General features: G+C 41.6%; 1 protein-coding gene across 1 annotated transcript in view; it reads left to right on the top strand.

Annotated features, from left to right (window-relative positions):
- Positions 1-26,668, top strand: part of pip4p1a (phosphatidylinositol-4,5-bisphosphate 4-phosphatase 1a) — a 41,194-nt gene extending 14,526 nt beyond the window's left edge. The window contains exons 4-7 of the mRNA XM_033982471.2: positions 7,873-7,978; positions 10,693-10,745; positions 10,845-10,935; positions 20,780-26,668. Of these exons, the coding sequence (XP_033838362.1) occupies positions 7,873-7,978; positions 10,693-10,745; positions 10,845-10,935; positions 20,780-20,923 (394 nt within the window). The 3' untranslated portion in view covers positions 20,924-26,668. The remainder of the gene's footprint in view (positions 1-7,872; positions 7,979-10,692; positions 10,746-10,844; positions 10,936-20,779) is intronic.
- Positions 26,669-27,303: the final 635 nt, after the last annotated feature.

The following is a 27,303-nucleotide window of genomic DNA, read 5'->3' as shown; positions in this document are numbered from 1 at the left end:
CGCTAACGCGCTCGTCATTCGCCATGGCGTCGGGGTTCGCCATTGACCTCCCATTGACTTCCATTCATTTTAGCAGTAACAAGTATGGCCCATGCCTGCGGCATGGGGGCTTGGATAGGGCTCGATGCCAGGAGTGTGTTTGGGGACATGAGCGCTTCGCGCTGCGTCAGCGTCAACATTGAGTCAATGGGCTTCGCCCATTGACTCAATGTTGACGCTGACATGCTAGCAAGAACAAATATGCATGTCCCATGCCTACGGCATGGGTTGCTAGGACACAGGAGTCTGTGCAAGGTCGCGGTGCTGCCACGAAGTTGCGCGCTTCGCGCGCAACTTCGTGAAGACAGTCTGCAACGATGAGTGCTTCGCACTCATCGTTGCGGAAGCAATAGGCCCTACGCCCTGTAGGGGCTCGGGCCTAAAAATAATAATATTTTTAGCAAAAACAATATATCCGATAACATTAGAAACACATATTATACGTTTTTTGAAAGCTCTCGACCTTCCCCACGTCACCGTGGGGTCAATGGCGAATGACAAGCGCTAACGCGCTCGTCATTCGCCATGACGTCGGGGTCCGCCATTGACCTCCCATTGACTTCCATTCATTTTAGCAGTAACAAGTATGGCCCATGCCTGCGGCATGGGGGCTTGGATAGGGCTCGATGCCAGGAGTGTGTTTGGGGACATGAGCGCTTCGCGCTGTGTGCGTCAACATTGAGTCAATGGGCTTCGCCCATTGACTCAATGTTGACGCTGACATGCTAGCAAGAACAAATATGCATGTCCCATGCCTACGGCATGGGTTGCTAGGACACAGGAGTCTGTGCAGGGGGCGATGGGGGACGACTCCTCCTATTGACTCCTGTTAACGCATGTCAGCGTTAACATCGAGTCAATGGGCGAAGCCCATTGACTCGATGTTAACGCTGACATGCTAGCAACAACAAATATGAAAACCCATGCCTACGGCATGGGTTGCTAGGACACAGGAGTCTGTGCAAGGTCGCGGTGCTGCCACGAAGTTGCACTCATCGTTTGCAACGATGAGTGCTTCGCACTCATCGTTGCGGAAGCAATAGGCCCTACGCCCTGTAGGGGCTCGGGCCTAATTACTTTGAGCTCCACCTTTTTCTTTTCCTTCTTGCTCAAAAAATATTAAAGAGCCAATATTATGCCAAATCAACTTTTTGGACATTGTTCCCTTATGAAAAACGCACGCTGATTGTGTTGTGATAACGCTCTAAAATGAAAATGAAACTGATTTAAAATGTTAGTAGTAGTTGTATAGTAGTAGAGTAGTAGTTTTGGGCAAATATAGCATTTTCAAAGCAATAAAAGGTAACATGGTGATCTGAATATGTTATGTGTTAGCAGTTAATACCCCATAGAAGTAAATACCCCCTCTTTAATACCCCATAGAAGTAAAATACTCCCTCTTTAATACCCCATAGAAGTAAAATACTCCCTCTTTAATACCCCATAGAAGTAAATACCCCCTCTTTAATACCCCATAGAAGTAAATACCCCCTCTTTAATATCCCGTAGAAGTGAAATACTCCCTCTTTAATACCCCATAGAAGTAAATACTTCCTCTTTAATACCCCATAGAAGTAAATACCCCCTCTTTAATACCCCATAGAAGTAAATACCCCCTCTTTAATACCCCATAGAAGTAAATACCCCCTCTTTAATACCCCGTAGAAGTAAAATACTCCCTCTTTAATACCCCATAGAAGTAAATACCCCCTCTTTAATATCCCGTAGAAGTAAATACCCCCTCTTTAATATCCCGTAGAAGTAAAATACTCCCTCTTTAATACCCCATAGAAGTAAATACCCCCTCTTTAATATCCCGTAGAAGTAAATACCCCCTCTTTAATATCCCGTAGAAGTAAATACCCCCTCTTTAATATCCCGTAGAAGTAAATACCCCCTCTTTAATATCCCGTAGAAGTGAAATACTCCCTCTTTAATACCCCATAGAAGTAAATACTTCCTCTTTAATACCCCATAGAAGTAAATACCCCCTCTTTAATATCCCGTAGAAGTAAAATACTCCCTCTTTAATACCCCATAGAAGTAAATACCCCCTCTTTAATATCCCGTAGAAGTGAAATACTCCCTCTTTAATACCCCATAGAAGTAAATACTTCCTCTTTAATACCCCATAGAAGTAAAATACCCCCTCTTTAATACCCCATAGAAGTAAATACCCCCTCTTTAATACCCCATAGAAGTAAATACCCCCTCTTTAATATCCCGTAGAAGTAAAATACTCCCTCTTTAATACCCCATAGAAGTAAATACCCCCTCTTTAATATCCCGTAGAAGTAAATACCCCCTCTTTAATATCCCGTAGAAGTAAAATACTCCCTCTTTAATACCCCATAGAAGTAAATACCCCCTCTTTAATATCCCGTAGAAGTAAATACCCCCTCTTTAATATCCCGTAGAAGTGAAATACTCCCTCTTTATTACCCCATAGAAGTAAATACCCCCTCTTTAATACCCCGTAGAAGTAAAATACCCCCTCTTTAATACCCCGCAGAAGTAAATACCCCCTCTTTAATATCCTGTAGAAGTAAAATACCCCCCTCTTTAATACCCCGTAGAAGTAAAATACTCCCTCTTTAATACCACATAGAAGTAAATACCCCCTCTTTAATATCCCGTCGAAGTAAAATACCCCCTCTTTAATATCCCATAGAAGTAAAATACTCCCTCTTTAATGTATTGAGCCAAGTGCTCTAATAAATACTTGTTTCTTTCTATATGATATTGTAGCCCTGAGATAAGTTGTTAATTAGTGTTTCCAGGGTTACTAAAGTCTCAGTAGAAATCTATGGAAGAACTTATCTCCCTATGGACTCTGCTCTGTGCAAAAACAAGACGACTCAAAGGAGGAAGGAACAGAGATGGAGGGAGGAAACATAGAGAGAGAGAGAAAGAGAGGGGCTGTGAAAGACTATGAGACGGAAGAAGGAGAGGATAGAGGATAGGTGAAAGAGATAGGGAAGTGAGACAAGGGGTAAAAGAAAGGGGAGAGGAAGAAGAGGGAGGGAGGGAGACGAGAGAAAGGGAGTGAATGAGAGAGGAGGGTATTAAAGGGAAAAGAATGGTAAGAGTGGAAGAGAGGCGAGAGAGAAGAGAGGTTAAGATAGAAAAAAGAAGAGAAAATGAAAGAAGAGACGAGACAGAGGGGGTGAGAGAAGGAAGGAAGAAGAGTGGGTGGTAGACAGAGGGGAGACAAACATGGGAGAGAGAATAATAGATAAGCAAGGGAGAGAAGAAAGAATGGAGTGAGAGAAGAATGGATAAAGAGAAAAAGGAAGAAAGGAGGAGAGAGTGGACAGAGAGGAAGATGGTAAAGAGAGACAGGAAGAGGAGAAAGAGAGAGAAGGAAGGAGATGAGAGTGGGAGAGGATCAGAGGAAGACAGGACAGGGGGAAAAAAGAAAAGAGAGAGAGGAAACGAGAGGGAGAGAGGAGCAGTCATTTAGACAGTGCAGGTACATGTGGCGTTCAGGGACAGTGGGGAATAGGAGGCTCATTATGGCGCTTCACTGTCTGGTCTCTTCAGCAGGAGAGCGGGACGATACCGCACAGAACAAGTCTAAAGTGAGAGGTTAGAAATAAAAGTTTAAATACTTAATGTAGCCCTGAGGTGTGAATGTGTGGACTTTATATGTTCTACAAAGGTTTTCCCTGCAACGAAAAACTATGGGACAGATGGGCATATGGTGAAGTATAATTATACTGCAGTAGTGTTTTCAAGAAACTAAAATTTCAAACTCAGTACTGCTTCCGATACCACAATGATAATGAAAACACTCTTTATTTAGACAATAGAATGTGATATTCAGCATTAAATGATAGTACTTTCTTTTCTATTCCCATGTGTGTTATATGTGTGTACTCCCTCAGTGTGCAGTAGGTTCATAGTGGTCCATAGGTGTACACTAGTCTATATGTCTTATACTTGTGAAAGATACAGCTCAACATCATTCTAAAGCTATTTCAGAAAGGTTCAATTCTGTCGTGTGAGTGGGACTTTTTTAGTATTGATACCTGCTCAAAATGAGTATCTAGTTTTTGTACTAATTTTAATATCGATAGTATCTGATTTTTTATACTTTTGACAGCCCTTATTCCTTGTGACTGGTGGATTTGTTTTGCCCTGGTTTGATCTGATACAATGCACAGGTATTAATAAAGCACTATTTTAATGATACTTTCTTAAATCCATTCAAACCACACAGCGGGAGAGTCTTTGCCAGATCATTTTTATATTTTATCTGGAAGCGCAGGAAACCACGGCCGTTGTTTTGGCAGCTCATCTGAACACAGCTCTTGTATTTGGCCCAGAGATACAGGTCTGTTTATGCCCCGGGCACTAACCGTGCTGCCGCTAACACCGCTACAACGGCTAGATCCACCACACGGCCACAAAATACATTTCAAATGAAACATCAATAAAATGTGGCCAGCTGAAGGTAATTGACTGTTCCTGTGCCTAAAGGTGGGATTTTGGTGCAAGGTGAAGATGTCTCAGTCTATTTAATGTGAGAATACAGCGCAGACTAGAGGCAGTGGAGAAATGGACTCAATGAGGGATATGAATATGGATTTTCAATATTGATAGGCCTGTTGTGAATATTTTACCCAATCCTATACTGCAGTTCTTGAGGTCAAAGTAAGTGTATTTAATTTTAATTTTAATTATAACAGGAAGTGTGCTTTAGCATGCTAGTCGTTGTTAGCTTTACCGAGATGGTAAAACTCTGCGAGAGAGAGTTGTGAAAAGTGCTTATAAACTCATTATCGTGAATAATGAGGATCTTCTGAATACATAAGGTAAGTGAGGAATAACTTTTACCACAGCAAACCATTTAATCAGAATCAGAATCAGAATCACTTTTATTGATCCCCGAAGGAAATTCTCTTAGTTAACAGATGCCACAACCACAGGATAGAATTAAGAATAAAAATAAAAAGTCATTTAAATAAGAATAAAATTTGTGCAATAAGAATAAAGTGTCATACAATAAGAATAAAGTGTCAGTGTTAAACAAAATAAATAAATAGATCATCTCACAAAGAAAATGAACTAGTTCTGATTTCCACGTTTTTAAGACAGTAAAAATAAGGCACAGTGCCTTTTTAAGGGCTAGAGCAGTAACCATCTACAAATCTCAAAGTATGATATTTATTGAGAAATTGAGAGAGGCCAGTTTAGCAGAAATGCTACTTTTTCTAAAATAGTCCACCAATAATAATGTCATCATTACAGACATACTCCAGAGATTCAGATTTTTAAATTCACTTCATATTTCCTCCTGGCTGCACTGAGGCGGAGCAAAAGATAACAGTCTATGTTTTCTGTTTTATTAATACTACTAATAATTATGCCTTACATTTGTTTCGCAAGTTTAGCCAGCCTCTTGAAGCTCCACACTGGTGTCATTATTCTTCCACTCCACACTGTTTGATGGTAAACTACTTCTGTAGCCACAGATGCCCTGGGGCAGGCTGACTGACATCACACCTGTTTGGTTCACCACTCACACTTCAGATTCATACAGGGGTATGAGGGATGAAGTGCAGGGCTGCAACAAGTTCACTGATTAATCACAACTAATCAGCAATTGAAATAATCGTCAGCTAATTTAGTGATCAAATAATTGTTATTGGGTCTATTCACAGACTCCAAACATGCCATGTGCTGAGAACAGGCTTTCTGACTCATGTGCAGGACATGTGTGAATGTAGCATTTCTGATGATATCTGTGAATATAAATGTCAGGATGCTCTTGCTGTGGAAAAATACTATAAATAATAATCCATTTGTGAAGCCTGGTGAATTTTGAAATACAAAAAAAGTGTATTCGTTGTCACAGTAGATGTGCATCCAGACCTGCCCTGGCCACAGACTGGCAGGCTTCCAGCGTCCCAAGTCCCTGAGTCTAAGGACACAGGACACAGTGGCAGTGTGCACTTGGTTTTAGTATTCAAACTAGTGAGCAATGGCCTGCTCAGTTCTCATTTTTCTGAGGTTTTTGAGGATTTGAGGATTTTTCTGGGGTCTATATATTTTTCATTTACATAAAAACAGTTGGTCTTTGAGTCTGTGTCCATAACTATCCCCACTGTTCTGTCTGTACAGCGGACACAGCAGCTGATGCCACAGTGCTCCGCTTCATAAAGTGCATTCAGACAGTTGTGTTATAATGTGCATGAGTGTGCATAGAGAGATTGGCAGCCGAGGCCCTGGAGCTGAGGAGCAGGATGTGAGCTCTTAATGAGGTTTTCACACAAGCTCTGTCAAAGTGAGAGCGTCAGCAGAATCCAGCCGCCCTGTTTAACACACCTCTGGGTTTTAAATAATGTCCACATCAACTGAATATTTATCTTTATGAGGAAGTTTAACTTGCAATGAAGATGAATCCAATGCTCTGCCATATGGACTATTCAAATTAAACACAAAATGAAAGTGGAAAGGTTTATAACTTTACAAGAACTAAGTTTAGATTTGATTTTATGAAGACATACAAGGTTAAGAGCACTGTACCTGATTTTAGTGTCTTAATGTGAAAAACAGAACTAGTTCATTTTAAACAGTTTACAGTGGTCCAAAGTTTCTCCTCACTCACCTTATACAGTCAGAGCATCCTAATTATTCACCACAATGAGTTGGAGTGATTTTCACAACTTTCAGAGAACGTTGTGGTAAAGCTAATAACAATGAGCACACTTCCTGATTATAATTGGATACAGACAGTAGAGAGCTGCTTTTACAATATGTGTAGTGACATATTTTGGGTATGGGCAGTTTAAAGTATCGATGGTTAAAAAAAACACACAAACAGAACAAACTTTGACCTTTCTTGAACAATTTTAGCATGATTCTGATCTTTATTAGCACTAATAATAAACAAACTGCAATAGAGAAAGAGCTAATATTTTGTGTTGAAAATGACTATATATTGTCTAATTATTTGAGTTTGAAATGTTATTATTGTTACAAAATAGTTTATTATTGCCATAGTGAAATGTGTCCACTGCATTTGACTGATCCTTTAATGTCACTGGATTAAACCTGTCAGGACCAGTGGGACCCATCTCCAGATCTTGAGCTAGTCTTGGTTAGGACTACCATAGCTAGAGGATTTGGCCTATTGTGCATGTGTTGGGTTGATGGGGGAAACCGGAGGAAGCCCACTCAGACACAGGGAGAACATGCAAACTCCACCACCCAAGTGTTAAAGCTAGGACCTTGTTGTGAGGCGAGAGTGCTATTTTAGGCAAATTATTACCATTATAATTTTTCTTTGGCCTAAATGTACTGTATCTTAATGTTGTTTTCTTTACTGTTTTATTGTATGTATTGGGGTTTACTGTCTTAGGTTCAGCACTTTGGTCAACTGTGGATGTTTTTAAAGAGCCCATATTACACTATTTTCTGATCTGATGATGTTCTAATGTGGTTTCCTCATTACAAACAGACCTGTTGTGTTTTGTTTGAGTCACACATGTTTAACACACAAACCCTGCATATTTAGGCTGAGTTCTTCTCTCAGAAAACACTCTGTTCCACTTTGTGATGTAATGTGGTAGAGGAAGTGCCCCACAGTGTTTTTAAACTTCATACACCTTCACTTGAATCATTTGGATAATTTCACCTCTGGAATTGCTAATCTCTACTGAACTAAAGGTAAAAGGAGCTGTTAACTTGAAAAGTACTGCTTCATGACATCACAAGGTGGAACAGAGCTTTGGAGATGTAGACGTTGCTCATGGATTGGTGCTTATTTTGTGTCTGTATTTGAAGCATGTCTCTAAGCATTCATTCTCTGTCTCTGCCTGTTTTCAGTAAGAGGATAATAAACCTGGGCCCTGTGCATCCGGGTCCAGCCAGTCCAGAGCCTCAGCCGGCCGGAGCCAGGGTGTCCTGTGGACATTGCAGCAACACCTTCCTGGTACTATTAACTCATGCATACCTTAAACACACACATGCCCTGCATTTTTATGATCACAAATACAAGCACTGTGACAGTTACTTTCCTAAAACCAAAGAAATACATTGGGCTGGGGCAAGTGAGATTTTCACTTTCAACACTGAAGCATTCTACACATAAAAATAATGGGAAATCTTTTTTTAATTATTTAGAATTTTAATAGGGCTTTTATTTTATGTTTTCAGATTTTAATAAACGTGACAGTTAGCTTTGAGGCGCTAGTGTGCTCAGAGCCTATTAAAGAATGAAACATCCACTCACCACAAGAGCACTATTTTTTTTTACTCACTAATACATGCAATTTGGAGACTAATTTACATAATATGATACTGATAATGATATGTATTCATTTGGTTTTAGAACATAACTTTTCTGAATACCGCCAAATGAAAGAAGAAAAGTGTATTTTTGGTACATACATTTAGCTAATTCACAAGCCTGAGCTTCACACGGCCATGGTCACTTTTACATCCCTAAAGTTGAGTGTCAAATACAGCAGAGTTTCAGTGCTATTTGGATGTATTTCTATGTAAAAGTGCAATAATAAAGTTGACATTTGCCTTTGTGCCCCTGCTGCTGCTTTATTAGTAGTTTTATTGGCTGCAGTGGAGTGGAGACCAGACCAGGCAAAGTAAATGCAGAGTTATTGGTTTGGATCGATACGGCTTTCCTCTGGGGCCCATAAATGTGTCTGTGTGAAGAGGAGGAGAATCTAGTGCGGAGAACAGTCAAACAGCAGGAAAGAGTGTGGAGATGTGGAAGTACTTCATAATGTACTGTAGTCTCTTTTCACTGCCAACCAAGCTGCAATGTGCGACAACCCCATTGATTTGAAATGTGGTTTGTATCAAAGGGCTGCAACGATTAATCCACTAATCGCAACTTGTTATAATTGTTATTAGAGATCGACTGATATGGAAGAAGAGCATTTGCATAGTTGAAACGCATCAGGACTTTTATTGCTGTAAATATTCTGTCTCTAGAAGCCTGTGATTAGCGTATTATAATCTGTATTTGGGTATTAATGTTTTTAAAATAGTCTGAATGTACAATAGAAATAACTAATTTAAATATATATAACAGTTTGTGCTGTCCAAAGTTATTTCTCACTTACCTTATCATGGTGAATAATTAGGATGTTCAGATTGCATGAGTTTATAAGCACTTTTCACAACTTTAAGAGACCAGACCAGCTTTTTGCTATTATGGTAAAGCTAGCAACAACTACCGTGCTAAGGCGGATGTCCTGATTCTCACACACTAAAACACGTAATTAGATGCAGACAGAACGGAGCTTACTTATTTTGACGTACACAATATAGCTGGATTGGGGCAAGACAAATTTTGCGCAGATACATGGAAAAAATTGGGTACAGGACCTTTAAATAAATAGGTATTTTAATACTCATGATTTTTCCTGTAACTGCAGCCCTGCTTCTTGTTATACAGTTCACAGAAAGGAATGATTTGAACAGATTTGAATAGACCTGAATCCTAAAATGGAAAAGTACATGTTGTAATGGAGCTGTGTGTTTCGGGCAGTGAGCCAATCATCCGTCACCTCCTCCTATTCGCTGATACCTGAAGAGTTTGATTGACAGCTCAGTGTGAGAGCAGGTCCTAATTACAGTCTGAGGACCAACGCAAACTGACAGGGCAATGTTTAAGGGAGGAATAAAGAAGACAGGTCTGTGCCTATGGAGCTCAACAGTGGACAATGGCAAAATTAATGGACATTTTACATCCATACCTCATACAGGTTTTCAACTCATTTATTATAGTATATTAGTATATTTTCCAAACTCAACTTCACAAGACATTATCTGTGTATTAGTTATTTGATGTGGGCATGGTTTGTGGCACTGGCAAAAGCTTTCAAAATTATAATGATCTTGTGCAAAATTATTGATACAGAGAAGTACACGTAAACAGATTAAACTGTCCGGTCACTATGTCATTTTCAAAGAATGAATACTATTTGCTTTAGAACACTTCACTGTGATTGGTTAAGTCCACCTGTCACTCACTCAGAGCATGACAGAGGCTGACCAATAATGTCACTCTCCACACCATAGAAAACTGCTCACTCAGTAAAAGTAAAGTCAGTATTAGGTATCTGTACTTTACTTAAGCAAATTTTACAGTGGATACTTCTTACTTTCACTTCACTACATTTGAGAGCAGTATTTTACTTTTCAGGCCTGTTCAAAATTGTAGTGGAATAGAAAGTACAAAGTATTTTTTTTGTGATAGTTTGAGACCTGGTGAAAAGACTGAGGGTTTATTTTTAATGTTCATAATTTGAGGAAACAAAAATATACAAGTAAAAAGAAGAAAACTATTGATTCAGTTGTTTCTGAACAAAAAATTCAGCACAAATCTTTATCAAAATCACCACATTTGAAGCTATATTAGGTCTCAAAATCTGCATGAAACACTTTTACTTCTTATTCTTTAAGTATATTTTTAATACTTTTACTTAAATAGTTTTTTTCAGGTGATAATTTTACTTTTACTTGAGTATTTTTTGCTTTTGCATCTGTACATCTGTAACTAAATTGAGTACTTCTTTCACCACTGCATTTTGCGTGTCCCTTGTTCAGCCCTGTTCTCATACTGTTAGCGTCTTTACAGATGATCCCAGTGTTATATCATAGGTTTGTTTTGTGTTTCAGTGGACAGAGTTCACAGACCGGACACTGGCCCGATGCCCACACTGCAGGAAAGTGTAAGTGTCTCTTTATCACAGATTAGCTTGTATGATTGTTGCTTTTGGGTTATAGATTCCTCATATCTTCTAATGTTATAAAATGTTTATATTTTGCAGCTCCTCCATTGGTCAGCGGTATCCCAGGAGGCGGAGCTTGTGGTGTTTTCTTCTCTGTTTGCTTTTTAGCGTCTCCACGGCTGGCCTCATTGTAAGAATACACTCAATCTCTATGTAATGATACATTGTAATGATTATAGATTAAAATGGCATTTATATTCATGCCAGTAAACAGAAATTTGGGGGCCTGGGGCAAGGAACCTCACATGGACCTTCCTCTAATATAAATGGATTCTAATTCTGGTAACTAAGGTTAAAAACAAGGCTAAAACAAGGTCTGTACCACAACTAAACCAGGGTTAAACCAGGGATAACCCCAGGGCTAAAACCAGGGCAAAACCAGGTCTGAACCAGGTCTAAACTAGGTCAAAATCTAGGGCTAAACTAATTCTAAACCAGGACTGAAGTGGGTCTAAACCAGGAGTCTGAATTAAACAGGAAAAGTTTGTTATTCTGGGGGGACCCTCATCTACTGCCCTGTTTATTTTTATAGGTTTAGTCTATCTTTGTGTTCTTGACCTTCTCCCACATGTTCAGATCAATAAACTTGTTGGTTGGATGTTGAGGCTGACAATGGTTTGGGACTGTTTGATTAAAGATGTTACTCAGATTAGAAGCTTTGATCTTGTCTATACTTTCTTCTGTCAATAACTGAACCTTCTGTTCAGTTATTGACATTCTACATTATTCACATTGTATTTGTCAAAAAAATATTGAATAAGTCATAGTTTTAGCCTTCCTCTTTAATAATTACTTAGAAAATATTAGTAATTGACTGTGTTGTGAAAGTAACTAAATATGAACCAAAAATCTGCTAATTTGGACAGTTACGATTTGTGATTAGTGCCATAATTTCCTTCACAAACAACAAAATCTCCTTTCTTCTTCTGCATTAAAAACTCCCTGTACCCTGTAAACTCCCTTCTAGAGCTGTACAAACATGTTCTAAAATTCAGACTGAGACTAGCTAGCTAGAGGCACTGCTCTGTCTGAAGCTTGTTACTCACATTAGTCTTTGATCTCAGCTTTGTTTTACCACAATCTGACCCTTAAGAACTTAGCTGGAATTCTTTTTTTTTTTTTTTTTTTTTACATGTTTTAAAACCATTTAACAACTTATTTGGCAGTTTTTGCTAATGTGTCCATTGTTTCACCATGGTAACTGCTGAACATTCAGCCATAGACATGCAGGAAGTACCCCTCCAGCGTGATGTCATTGCAAAGTACCAGTGTTTCATACGTGCTTTATACCTTTTCTTAAGTAGACATTTGGCACTAATACTTGTACTTGTAATTGAGGACAACCATGCAACTATACTTTTACTTGAGTACAAATTGTCAGTACACTTTCCACCACTGCCCAAAATACTGTTCATCAATAAATACACATTATTATTATTCCAACCAGTAGAGGGCAGAATATACACATGAAACTCTGTGCTCTTCTCTTATGTATGCACCAGCCCATAGAGAATAACACCCTCCATATTATCGACTGCGTAGCAAATTGCTCTTCCATCTCTATATTTGAAGACTGGAGTTTTTTTTATTGAAATAACGTCAAATAGTGAGGCGGTTTTAGTCATGTAGTTGGCTCAGGTTAAGCATTCTATAGTTTGATGGTGTTAAACTTTTAATTCCCTGTCTCTGAGTTTAATTAGTGGAAATGGAAAAGCCGAATTTTAAACTGAAAAAATGTCGGCCATGTTGGAGTCCTGAGAGAGTTATTCTGATTGTTTTAACTTCGAGCAGTGGGTTCAGATCAGCACAGGGAATGTATGAGACTAAGAACTACTTTGAAAGACTAAGATCAGGGTTAGTCAACTTAACTAGGGTGTTAACAAGTCTAAGAGGGCTAAACCGAGGCTAAACTCTGTCTAAACTAGGTCTAAAGCAGGAGTAAACGGTGTCTAAACCAGATCTAAACTAGGACATAACCAGGGCTAAACTAACTAGTCTGAACCATGCCTAAAACTAGATCTAAACCAGGTCTGAAGCAGGTCTGAAGCAGGTCTGAACCAGGACTAAACCAGGTCTGAACCAGATCTGAACCAGATTGAAAATGAGAGAAGTAATTAACTATATATTATATTAAGTCATCAACAAACCAGAATTTAAAACCAGGCAAAACCTGAACTGGACCTGGACTGAACCAGGGACTGAACCAGGGCTAAACTGGGTCTAAACTAGGATTAAAAACAGGTCTTAACTAGGTCTTAACCAGGCCTAATGCAGGCATGTTTCTGTACCAGGGTAAATTGGCACATGTCCCCTTTAAAGGTCTTCCTGTACCAAATTGACTATAGTGTTACATATATATGGCTTTTGTTTCTTCTAGTTTTGTTTATATAAAGAGTTAGAGACTGATAACTAACCTATACATTTTAAAAAGCATCTTGTTGGATGAGAACCATAAGGAAGAAATGACCAGAGACAGACAATTGAATACAACCAGAGGCATTGTTGTGTGAGAACCAGATGGAACCAACTGCCTGGGTTCAAAATTTAGTTCTTATTTACTCATCAGAAACATAGCCGGAGTCTTTTGTTTCATTCACTTATGTTTGAGTGATCGTATTTACCCGGACATCAAAACACTTGGTTCCACTACATGATGTCATCAGGTGGTAATCCAGGAAGTGCTTCTCTTTAATTATCTAAAGACATCTATGCGGGGCGGGTGCAGAGAGATCCGGGCGGCAGTCGAAGGCGGGGACCTTGACGACCGGATCTCCGGACATGGAGACTAGCTCTGGGGACGTGGAACGTCACCTCGCTGGGGGGGAAGGAGCCTGAGCTTGTGCGGGAGGTTGAGCGTTACCGGCTAGATATAGTCGGCCTCACCTCCACGCACAGCTCGGGCTCTGGAACCCAACTTCTTGAGAGGGGTTGGACTCTCCATTTCTCTGGCGTTGCCCGCGGGGAGCGGCGGCGAGCTGGTGTGGGCTTGCTCATTGCCCCACAGCTCAGCCGCTGCGTGTTGGGGTTCACTCCGGTGAACGAGAGGGTCGCGTCCCTGCGCCTTCGGGTCGGGGACAGGTCTCTCACTGTTGTGTCGGCCTACGGGCCAAACAGCAGTGCAGAGTACCCGGCCTTCTTGGAGTCCCTGGGAGGGGTACTAGACAGTGCACCAACCGGGGACTCCGTTGTTCTCCTGGGGGACTTCAACGCCCATGTGGGTAACGACAGTGACACTTGGAGGGGCGTGATTGGGAGGAACGGCCTCCCCGATCTGAACCCGAGCGGTGTTTTGTTATTGGACTTCTGTGCTAGTCACAGCTTGTCCATAACAAACACCATGTTCGAGCACAAGGGTGTCCATCGGTGCACGTGGCACCAGGACACTCTAGGTCGGAGGTCGATGATCGACTTTGTTGTCGTGTCATCTGACCTCCGACCGCGTGTCTTGGACACTCGGGTGAAGAGCGGGGCTGAGCTGTCAACTGATCACCACCTGGTGGTGAGTTGGATCCGCTGGCGGAGGAGGAAGCCGGACAGACCTGGCAGGCCCAAGCGCATTGTGAGGGTCTGCTGGGAACGTCTGGCGGAGCCCTCTGTCAGGGGGGTCTTCAACTCCCACCTCCGGGGGAGGTTGTAGACATGGACTCTGAGTGGGCCATGTTCTCCACCTCTATTGTCGATGCGGCTGCTCGTAGCTGTGGTCGTAAGGTCTGTGGTGCTTGTCGCGGCAGCAATCCCCGAACCCGGTGGTGGACACCGGAAGTAAGGGATGCCGTCAAGCTGAAGAAGGAGTCCTATCGAGCCTTGTTGGCTCGTGGGACTCCTGAGGCAGCTGATGAGTACCGGCGGGCCAAGCGTGCCGCGGCTCGGGCAGTCACAGAGGCAAAAACTCGGGGTTGGGAGGAGTTCGGGGAGGCCATGGAGAAGGACTATCGGACGGCCTCAAAGAGATTCTGGCAAACCGTCCGACGCCTCGGGAGGGGGAAGCAGTGCTTCACCAACACTGTTTACAGTGCGGGTGGAGAGCTGCTGACCTCGACTGGGGATGTTGTCGGGCGGTGGAAGGAATACATTGAGGATCTCCTCAATCCCACTGTCATGTCTTCCGAGGAGGAAGCAGAAACTGGGGACCCAGATGCGGACTCGTCCATCACCCTGGCTGAAGTCACTGAGGTGGTTGGCAAGCTCCTCGGTGGCAAGGCTCCGGGGGTGGATGAGATCCGTCCTGAGTATCTCAAGTCTCTGGATGTTGTGGGGCTGTCTTGGCTGACACGTCTCTGCAACATCGCGTGGCGGTCGGGGACAGTGCCTGTGGAATGGCAGACCGGGGTGGTGGTCCCTCTGTATAAGAAGGGGGACCGGAGGGTGTGTTCCAATTACAGGGGAATCACACTCCTCAGCCTTCCCGGTAAGGTCTATTCCAGGGTGCTGGAGAGGAGAATCCGACCGATAGTCGAACCTCGGATTCATGAGGAGCAGTGTGGTTTTCGTCCTGGTCGTGGAACACTGGACCAGCTCTATACTCTTCATCGGGTCCTCGAGGGCTCATGGGAGTATGCCCAACCAGTCCACATGTGTTTTGTGGATCTGGAGAAGGCATTCGACCGTGTCCCTCGTGGTGTCCTTTGGGGGGTGCTCTGGGAGTATGGGGTCCGGGGCTCTTTGCTAAGGGCTGTCCGGTCCCTGTATGACCGGAGCAGGAGCTGTGTTCGCATTGCCGGCAGTAAGTCAGACCTGTTCCCGGTGCATGTTGGACTCCGCCAGGGCTGCCCTTTGTCACCGGTTCTGTTCATTATATTTATGGACAGAATTTCTAGGCGCAGCCAGGGGCCGGAGGGGGCCTGGTTTGGGAACCACAGGATTTCATCTCTGCTGTTTGCAGATGATGTTGTCCTGATGGCTTCTTCGAGCCAGGACCTGCAGCAGGCACTGGGGCAGTTTGCAGCCGAGTGTGAAGCGGCTGGGATGAGAATCAGCTCCTCCAAATCCGAGGCCATGGTTCTCGACCAGAAAAAGGTGGTTTGCCGGGCGCACCCTTAGGGATAGGGTGAGGAGCTCGGTCACACAGGAGGAGCTCGGAGTAGAGCCGCTGCTCCTACACGTTGAGAGGAACCAGCTGAGGTGGCTCGGGCATCTGCTCAGGATGCCTCCTGGACGCCTCCCTAGGGAGGTGTTCTGGGCATGTCCCACCGGGAGGAGGCCCCGGGGAAGACCCAGGACACGCTGGAGGGACTATGTCTCTCGGCTGGCCTGGGAACGCCTTGGGGTCCCACCGGAGGAGCTGGAGGACGTGTCTGGGATGAGGGAAGTCTGGGAGTCCCTGCTTAGACTGCTGCCCCCGCGACCCTGCCCCGGATAAGCGGAAGAAAATGGATGGATGGATGGATGGATCTAGTGAAAGTAAATTCAGCCACTTTAAAAACAGTGCTCAAATGACTTTTCTTATGCAGCTAACCAGCTTTGTAGCTAGTAGGGCTGGGTGTATACTAGTCTATGTGTCTTATACTTGTTCTGATACAGCTCAAGATCATTCTAAAGATATTCAGGAAAGGTTCGTTTTTGTCCTGTGAATGGGACTTTTTCAGTATGATACTTGCTACTTTTAACAACCCTAGCAGATACTGTTTTAGACTTCTTTCTCCTTTATCAGCTGGAGGCATGGATAACAGTCTGAGGAGCATATTTGATGTTATTTTCTTGGATAATTTGAACTATTTTTATTAACCCGCAGTTCAAGCAGCAGTTACTTGTTCCTCAACACATCTGGCCCAGTATTCTCCTGGAAGTGTCTCTTATGGTGTGAAATACAGCAGGAACAGAACAGATAGAGATAAAGAGAGAGGAAGGGAGAGAGAGAGAGAGGTAGAGGAGGAGGAGAAATGTGTTTGTGGATTTTCAAAGCAAAATGATGCAGATTTGAGCCAAGTCTTTCACATCACAGGGTCTTTTTGCATCTGATTTGTGTTCTCATGATTTTTATAAAACAATGAGGCGACCACTCATGGTAGTAATGTAGTCCACAAATGTTCACTCAGCTCAACTCAGGACTAAACTAGGACTAGACCAGGACTAGACCAGGATTAGACCAGGACTAGACCAGGATTAGACCAGGGCTAGACACCGACGAAACCCTGATGAAGCAAGGTCTAAACCAGGACTAAATTAGGATTAAACCCAAGCATGCGTCTATCTCCATACAAAAGAAAAGGATGGTTACAGTGCACCAAACACAACTAGGACTATCTACAAGATGGTCCTGGTTTAGTCCTGATTTAGTCCTGGTTTAGTCATGGTTTAGCCCTGGTTTAGTCCTGGTTTAGTCCTGGCTTAGTCCTGGCTTAGTCCTGGCTTAGTCCTGGCTTAGTCCTGGCTTAGTCCTGGCTTAGTCCTGGCTTAGTCCTGGCTTAGTCCTGGCTTAGTCCTGGTTTAGCCCTGGTTTAGCCCTGGTTTAGCCCTGGTTTAGCCCTGGTTTAGCCCTGGTTTAGCCCCGATTTAATCCTTATTTATTCCTGCTTGTGTCCAGATTTGGTCCTGATATGGTCCTGGTTTAGTCGTGGTTTAGTCCTGGTTTGGTCCTGATTTAGTCTTGGTTTAGTCCGGGTTTAGTTCTGATTTAGTCCTGGTTTAGTTCTGGTTTAGTCCTGGATAAACCCTGGATAAGCCCAGATTTAGTCCTTATTTAGTCCTGCTTTTGTCCAGATTTGGTCCTGGTTTGGTCCTGGTTTAGTCCTGGTTTAGTCCGGGTTTAGTTCTGATTTAGTCCTGGTTTAATTCTGATTTAGTCCTGGTTTAGTCCTGGTTTAGTCCGGGTTTAGTTCTGATTTAGTCCTGGTTTAGTCCTGGTTTAGTTCTGGTTTAGTCCTGGATAAACCCCGGATAAGACCAGATTTAGTCCTTATTTAGTCCTGCTTTTGTCCAGATTTGGTCCTGGTTTGGTCCTGGTTTAGTCCTGGTTTAGTCCTAGTTTAACCCTGGTTTAGCCCTTATTCACCCCTGTTTAAGACCTCAGTTTAGCCCTTGTCTAGTCTAGCTTTAGTTCTGGTTCAGTCCCAGTGGGTCACTGCTATAAACTGCATAAATTGGTTACTTCTTGTGGCCAGTCTCCAACACACCATCTCCAAATGTTATCAGTATTTTAACACTAGCATTAATATAAGACGTTGAATGAAGCAAGGCGCATTTATAAATCACAATGGTTAGTCATTTTGTGCTCATATTAACTGGACTAAGTGAAGAATGCCTTCTATTCCTCAGTATAACAGCTCTTTTCCTTTCACAGTTGGCTCTGCTCCTGTGCGGTTTAGTACAAGTCATTTTTCAAACTCTGTAGAAATCCCACGGCTCAACTCAAAGTCGGCCGCTCTCTTCATTAAATAATTTTGGTCTCTGCAGCAGAACACTTAGCACTTGATTGGAACCACTTCTCTCTCACTTCTACATAAGCTTCAATAGGGGCAGAGAACGAGGAAAATAAAAATTAAATATGAAATTAACTGTCCATCAACTGTCTCACATGCCACACGAACACACAGTGAGGTGTGGGGTTTGAGGTAACACTCAACCAGGACTGGACCGGGACTGAAGCGGGACTGAAGCAGGACTAAACCAGGACTAAACCAGAACTGAACCGAAGACCAAACCGAGGACCAAACCGAGGACCAAACCAGGACCGAACCAGGACCGAACCAGGACCGAACCAGGACCGAACCAGGACTGAACCAGGACTAAACCAGGACTGAACCGAAGACCAAACCGAGGACCAAACCAGGACCGAACCAGGACCGAACCAGGACCGAACCAGGACTGAACCAGGACTAAACCAGGACTAAACCAGGACTGAACTAGGACTGAACCAGGACTAAACCAGGACTACCAGGACTGAACCAAAGATTACACCGGAACTGGACCAGGACTGGACCGGGACTATATCAGGACAATACCAGGACTTAACTAGGAATAAATCAGGACTAAACAGGATTAAACCAAGACTGAATCAGGACCCCACCAAGAACTAAACAGGGCCCAAATAAAGGAATAAACCAGGACCAAACCAACGACTAAACCCGAAATGAACTAGGACTAAAAAAACGACTAAATCAAACATGGACCGAACAAGGTCCAAACCATGACTTAACCAGGAATGAACCAGAGCCAAACCAGGCCCTAAACCAAGTGCTAAACCAGGACTGAACCAGGACCAAGCCAGGACTAAATTAGGAGTAAACCAGGACTGCATCATGTTTTTTTTCACACTACATGATGTGAGGAGTTTAAATGATAGGACACCACACAGGCGACTGTGCGATAGTGCACAAAGTTTGTCTGAGTGAATATCAGGCTCCTGCAGTAACGTCTTCCTAATTACAATGGTTAGCTAAGGTTAACGCCACATGCTAGCAGTGTTTTTGCATTTATAAAAGTGAGTAAATTCAAGTGAAAAGAGGAGAAATGATCTGATTCAGAGGAGCTCTTCTGCTGTTCTTGAGGAGGCCTTGTGTTTACTGTTGTGAGATTGATGGCAGACACAGTGAGGAGGGCTCACTCTGAGGCCAACAGACTGAAATATCAGACAGGCTAAAGATCAGACGCAGCTCGTCTTTGGTCGTGCGACATTCTAAGTTTGATCTTCGCCCCAGTGTCACTCTGAGACCAAAGACCCTCAATTTTTAGATAGGACTCAAGATTTTCCCCACAGTTAAAAATCTTTCATTGGACAAAATCGTGCAGTGGACACCCGGCTTTAGAGGAATGCTACATTGAAGGGATATTTCTGCCCTTTTTTTAGCTCATTGTTTGGTCCATTCACATTTGATGCTAGACTTGAAGCTCAACAAAGACCATCACTGGCACATTTTAGTACAGTCCTGATGCATTGTTAAATGAATATCACTAATAAGATAAAGCAAAAGAAATGTTGAGATATAAACAGAGTAGATGATAAGGATACACGTTTCTAAGTCACTAAATGTGTATTTTACATTTAGTGACTTACTGTAAAGTACTTCCCTGTTTCTTTAAGCTCTTTCTTTAAGGCTCCACATGTCTCTGCTGCAGAGGCTGGACTCCTCATTACAAATGCACAGGACATTTCACATAGAGCTCTGATTGCGGCCTTCACTCAGTCTGATTGGACTCATTATCATCACCACAGCTTAAAATGACTCATTTGCATATGAAGCAATTTTATTTTACATATATATTCTACACTTCTTTAAGATGGTATTTCAATATATATGAATATATTCAAGTTTTCATTGGTGAGCATGCTTGCCTCACCCCAAGAAGGTTACAGGTTCAGTTCCCGAATCATAAGGGGATTTCTTTGAAGATTAGGCATGTGCAATTATTCTAATTTGTATTGATTGAGATTTCAATCAAATCTGCCTCAGTATTTCTCAAACTGTGGTTCGCTGACACCTGTGCTGTGATTTGCTGGATTTTCAAAGGTTCATTTTAAGTCTATTTATGCCTGTCACTAAAACATTTTTTTATTGCAGTGTACTGCTGACATTTAATATAGACAGTAAAAGATAATATTGAAACCAAACCATAAAGCTGGATTATCCTCCAACAAGTTTTCTAAAAAACATGAGCTGCAGTAAATAAATAGAGTGAAACACATTAGTCGTTAGTATCTATAATGATCTGAACATGGTCTGAAAACTCAAGAACAAACCCAAAATGGATTTAAACAGCACGTTTTTAGGAGCCTGTGATCAACACATTCTTAGTCGTGTTTAGGAGTTTGATTTTCAACAAAAAGGTGAGGGTGAGGCTATCAATAGAAAGCCTGATCAAGTATGAAATGTCTGAACCCAGAAGATTGTTCTTGGTCCTACAGCTCTAGGTGTAAGAACAAACTTCTTACTACTTAATAAAGTACAAATAGGCCTTAACTTTCACTCCCTCTCCCCCCCGTCTCCTCTCTTCCCTTCTCTTCCCTTCTCTCCTTCTCCCCCTCTCCTCTCTTCTAGGCGGGGACGTGGGCTAAAGCTCAGATGTATCCGGGCATCTACGCGTCTTGGGCCGTGCTGCTGCTGCTCGTCCTGGTGACTCTGGCCCGAGCATTTTACTGGGCCTGTATGAGGGTCAGCCAGCCTCTGCAGAGCTTCACATAGAATCAAACTACCAACCCCAAACTCCCCCAAACTCCCCGAGCGAATGGCTTTAATGAAAACATTTATTTATTTATGAAAATGTGAAAAAAAGTTCAACTTCGACTTTTAGTCAAATGTGATTCTGAAACAAAGTGGGGTTGTGTATAGCTATGAAACCTAAGGCAGTGGTACCCAAACTGTGAGGCTTTGGTCTATTGGAATCAGTTCATAATAAAACCAAATTACATTTTTGCAATGTATTTAATGATCACCGATAATTTCTTATACATTACGAGATTAGTAAAAAAAAAAATCCTTGTATTTTTAAAGGTGCTGTACCTGAGTTTTACTGTCTTAAAAACCTGAAAAACAGAAAGTTATTCCTCACTGACCTTATGCATTCTGAGCATCCTAATGATCCACCACCATGAGTTTATAAGTGCTTTTCATAACTTTCAGACATTAGAGCAGAGTTTTGCCATCACTGTAATGCTAACAACAACTAGCATGCTAACACACACAGTTATTCTCAGACAATAAAACACTTTAGATGCAGACAGCGGACTTTGACCTCAAGAGCTGCTTATACAATATGTCTGTACACATCTTTGCTCTGCTACACAGAAAAAAATCAGGTACAGTCACATTAATGAACAAAAAAGATTCTGAAATTATCCAAATCCAGTCTATAAAAGGTAAAAACTGAATATTTTTGCTAAAACTTGGCAGAATTTAAATTTTCGAGATAGGTTTGGTTGAAATTTGAAAAAAAAAATTCACCCACCTTTGTCTAAAATATTCATGAACTCTAAGTAAACCAATGGCCTATTTTTGACTAATCCAAACATTTTTTTTTAAAAAGCTTTGACCTTTCAAAATAAAAGTCCCGTTAAACACAGCTTTGGGGATCACTGGCCTGATTTACACTAATGAACAATGTGAGCCGTATAAGTTTAACATTTCTGTTAACATGGCTTGTGTCTGGCTGCTGTTCTGTTTTTGGCTTTAAGTCTGTGGCACATTTGTTGCAATTTATAAACTTAAAATGAGGGCTCAATGTTAAAAAAAAGTCATGTTGGTGTTAAACTGCATGGTACGGTTATGTAGTATTGAGGAGTCGAACCCGCAACCTGCTCACTGAGAGGAGGAGACGGGATAACCACTCTGCCGCAGTAATACAGGGAGGACGTGCACTCTTCATAAACAGACAATGAGTTGAACCCGCAACCTCCTGATTTGAGAGGAGGAGCAGAAACCATACCATACAGTTTAATACAAAATGGCTGCCGTGATCATACTTCGCCCTTGCCTTTCATTGGGAAAAACAATATTCCCAAACTTTAATTTCATTTAATATTTGTCATATTTCTAAAAACGTGTGCATTTGTGTAAAGCAGCTATGAAGCCAGTGCGGTAATGTTTTAACACAATTATAACTACACTGTAAAAGTTTAATCTGTGAGTTAAACCGAGCGCAGAATGTGAACCTGTACTTGAGTCGTTCAGAATTATCACGTTCATCTGCTTGTAAGAAGGCATAGAATGTTTTCCCTGAGATCCAGAGTACACACTGTTGAGTCACTGGCAAATCTCCCTGAGTTCAGATGGACATGATTGACAGGTGCATTAGCCAATCAGGGACATGCACGGTCTGTCCGTATCAAAACAAATATGGCCACAAATATCACAGAGGACTGAAGGTGGATATCTGCAGAATTAAACTCTCTTAATCTGAGGTGAGAGAGATTTTGTTCAAAATGTTGGGTGACCAATGAGCTCCAATGTTTCAAATGCATCACTGAAATAAGCAAATCTGATTGGACGACCAGAGAATGCAGAGAGGTGACACTTTGGTATTGTCAGGGAAGATAACTTATCTAAAATAACACATCTACTCAAGTGAAAATCATACTCTGAACTCGCGTAACTCATTTTCTAAGTACTTTTTTGCAGTGTAGAAGATGACGTGCCTCTTTTTACCGTCATGTTTCTGTAGTTTACATTGAGCAGCTCTAGTAAACGCGTGTAATGGGATTGGGCGGGATGCAGACAGGAGGCTGTGATGCTGTGTGAACTGCATTGGAGTCTCCTGGGACTGACTTTTGATGTGCGGAAAAAACCTCGAAAAAAGCAGATGTGAAAGAGAGATTTGAGTGAAAAATCCATAAATACACATCCACATGAATCCAGCGTCAGATACAGAAGAGATGAACTGTCTGCTGTTTTTTGTTTCAAGGGTAAAACTGAAAAAAGAGCAGATCAAACATTGTCAAAAGCCCATATTGTCTCAAAGTAAAGACATTCTTAAAGGTGCAGTCCACTGGTTTGTAATTTGATACTTTTCTGTTTCTGTTGAAGGTTACAGGTGCACTGTGTAACTTTTTTACATGCTTGTCTCCATGGTGATGCTACTACTTGGTGCTCTCCATGGAGATGCTACTGCCTGGAATGTCCCACAATATGGCATTAAACGTATGTGTCTAAAATGGGTTACTTATGTTATGTAAAAGGTTAATGGTGCACTATGTAACCTTTCAACCTGCTTGTTTCCATGGAGATGTTGTCCCAGTATGGCATATTACATTTAACTATCTATAATGGGATATGTATTTGTAGAAGGTTAATGGTGCACTATGTAACTTTTCTACCTTTTTGTCTCCATGGAGATGCTGTTGCCTCACCTGGAATGTCCCACAGTATGGCATTAAGCTGGTCTATCTGTAATGGAATCCACATCTTTTTGTAGAAGGTTAATGGTGCACTATGTAACCTTTCTACCTGCTCGTCTCCATGAAGATGCTGTTGCTTGGCCTGGAATGTCCCACATTATGGCATTAAGCTGATCTATCTGTAATGGAACATGTATTTTATGTAGAAGGTTAATAGTGCACTATAACTTTCTTACATTTTTGTTTCCATGTAGATGCTGTTCCCTCGCCTGGAATTTCCCACAGTATGGCATTAAACTGGTCTATCTGTAATGGGATATATACTTTATGTAGACAGTGAATGGTGCACTATAACTTTTCTACCGTCTTGTGTCCATGGAGATGCTATTGCTCTGTCTGGAATGTCCCACAGTACGGCATTAAACCTTTCTGTCTATAATGGGTTCAGAGAAGAATTGCCTTAATCAAACAGTAAAAGGTAAAACGTGTACAAGTCTGAGCTGAAACACTGTTGGGCTGTTAGTGATGGGACTTTCGGCTCTTTTATGGGATCTGAATCTTTTGGATCCGTTTTTTATATTATATTTATATGACAGAATAACGTGAGAACTTATTTTATGTACAAACTAATCACAGAGAGAAACGACCAAGGCTCAGATGTGTTTAACGTGGTTCAAACCGAGCGTGGGAGTGAGTTTACCCTTTGGAATTCTACACAATCTAAATCAAACAATAATAATCATCTAAAAACCGTATTATTATGATGCCAGATATGTTTTTTTTGCTCTCACTCGAGTCGCCTGCACCGCTTCTGTGCTGTTGTATATGCCGGTTCAGCTTTAATCAGTATAAAAATGCATACAAATTAGACAGAAAAACATTAGTTAGCTTAAAAAGTGTGATCCGGTTCCCAACATGAAGGAACCGTTCAAAAGAGCCGACTCGTTCTTCCATGTCCCTATAAAAGAGGGTTTTGGAGGCAAAAGTGGCTGAAGCTGAATAATACACATATATACAATACTGTGGGACATTCCAAGGAAAGCAATAATATCTCCATGGTGACAAGCAGGTGGACCCCAGGAACTTGTAGAGATTAATGGGGAAAAGCAGGTGGCAGACCCTCTACTAGAAAAGTTCTATAGTGCAGCTTTAAAGTCCCAGTTTGTAGGAGCAGAGCAGAGCAGTGACATGTCAATGCCGTTACCTGTTCATTCCTCCATATTGGACTTGTTTATCCCAATGTGTTTGTTCTGTCGATTTTGCCTGTAAATATTTCAATGACTTTATTTTTTGTTGCACTGATGTAAAAGTTTTATTTTGGCTGCTTTAGTGTCTTTGTTTCTCGTGAATGATCAAATACTAACCTGGAACAACCCCACACTACATTCACCAAGACTTCAAATCACTGGAATTTACAATGTTAAAGCTTCACTGTGTGACTCTTCTGCTTGTCTCCATAGAGATGTTGTTATTGCGTCGACTGGAATGGCCCTCGGTGTGGCATAAAAATTCTCTATCTTTGTGGAAATGATAAGCAAGTGACACTACAATGTGCAACTTTTCGTGTCACTGTGGAAATGGTATAGTGCTTTGCCTGGAATATTTCACATTGTGGCATTAAACTTGTCTATTTCCATGGAAACGACAAGCAAGTGACACGTAGAAAAATTCCACATTGCACGTTTAAAAGTGCAATGTCAAACTTTTCTTGTCTCTGTGATGATTTACCTGAATATTTCACACTGTGGCATTAAACTTGGAACGGCTTGGCCAAGTTACTGGTCTGATCTGTGGAGAGGCGACCCCACTCAGTCAGAATACATGTTTTTGTAATTGAACAAATTTAAAAACATGTATAATGCCGTGATAGGGAATATTCCAGGCGAAACAATAACCAGTGACATCTCCATGGAGACAAGCAACTTCTTGAGAAAAGTTCCACAGTGCAGCTTCAACTAGTCAAATAATGATTCATATTCTGAGATGAGAATATTGATTTTTCTGCAGTGTCTTTGGACCTGATGACATTGTACAAACGCAGAGAGAATGAATATTTGGGCTGAAAGGACTGGGTTTTCAAATGGACCTGTTTCATTATTTTGTTATTTTTATTGCACCAAAACAAACTGCTTCTCAAAACCAGCTCCTCACTCACCCAAGGATATTCATATTTAGTCATTTTTACATCATTTTGAAGTAAACTCCAAATCAAAATGACAGAAAAAGTACATTTGCTCACCCCGGGTTGAAGGTTTTTGGTTTATTTTCAGAGACGCCCAAGGAGAAGGAGATGAGTAAAGTTGAAGTTTTATTTTGATACTTTTTAAGAGGACTTTAAGTATCATTGCTCTTTCTATGAGATGGGTGGAATCTAATGCTAGCTACAAAAACATACTTTAAGTATGTAAGAAGTAAATGTATTTTTGCATTTTAATGGTATGCAGTTAGTAGCTGTGTCTTGCTCAAGGACACATAAAAAGTATAAAATAGGTCAGAGCAGCACTCAAACTATCAACCCCAAAATAATAATGTAAATCTACACATGTGCAACAAAGACTTTACAGTAACACTGGGTGACAAAAATGAATTAAGTTGCGTGCATTAAAGGGGCTGTACCTGATTTAAAATGTGACAAACACGTTCATTTTAAAGAGTTTGCAGTGGTTAGTCCTCACTTACCTAATGCATGTAGAACTGGACAGTGAAATGTTTTATAATTAGACGCAGACAGCACACAGTAGACTTATTTTTACCTCAAGAGCCACTTATACAATATCTCTGTACTTGGGCAAGACACATTTTGCTCAAATACACGGAAAAACCACAGGTACTTTAAGTTTTGGTTTTGGAAAATTGTTGAAAAATGTTCCTCCAAATCCCAAATTTACAGCTCAATGTTTCGAAACTGAACAAAAATTCCCAAAGTATACATCAGGTAATTCTCCAGTAAACGACAGTGAAAGGTTTGTCTTGAGAGGCAGTTGTTGAGTGTAAAAATCATATTATTTTAATGTAAAATTATTGAATCATGTTTGAACGTCCGACGTCGATCCTGGCTGAAGCTCCTCTGAGAGTTTGTTTACACTGAAATAAAGATACGATCAAGAACAAACGTGTTTGTTTTTTATTCATGTAACCCAGGGGAGGCTAAGGGCAACTTTGGCAAAACAAGGGACAAAATAAGGGACAGAATAAAGTGTTAAAGTACAAAGTTTATTTAAACAATCATCCTAAAAGCCTTTGTTTGTTTCTATTAGTTTATTTGGGCTGGCTGGCACAAACATCAAGTCAATGCACAACACAATTTGGCACCGAAATATAGAATTTAGCTGAATCTTGCTAAAGTAAATCAGCAAAATCAAGCGTTAATCAAACCAAAATAAGTTCAGCCATATGTTTCAGTGACCAAAGAGCCAGTGCTGCGCAAAGAGGAGCTGGAGCTGGTCTTTAATGAATAAAGTGTAACTGGACTAAAGTGTGTGGAGTTTTAGCTATTTAAAGTGCACTATGCCAGGAGCCTACAGGGGCTAAAGTGTCTTGTGCTAACCCTGAAACATGCCCCCCCCACACTGCACCAACCCTGAAACAGGCTCCCTCACACTGCACCAACTCTGAAACAGGCTCCCCCACACTGCACTAACCCTGAAACATGCTCCCCCGCACTTCACCAACCCAGAAACATGCTCCCCCACACTGCACTAACCCTGAAACATGCTCCCTTGCACTTCACCA

This window comes from Periophthalmus magnuspinnatus, chromosome 17 (genome assembly GCF_009829125.3).
Source record: "Periophthalmus magnuspinnatus isolate fPerMag1 chromosome 17, fPerMag1.2.pri, whole genome shotgun sequence".
Taxonomy (NCBI): domain Eukaryota; kingdom Metazoa; phylum Chordata; class Actinopteri; order Gobiiformes; family Gobiidae; genus Periophthalmus; species Periophthalmus magnuspinnatus.
The sequence above is the reverse complement of the archived record's forward strand: the minus strand, read 5'-3'. Positions and strand labels throughout refer to the sequence as shown.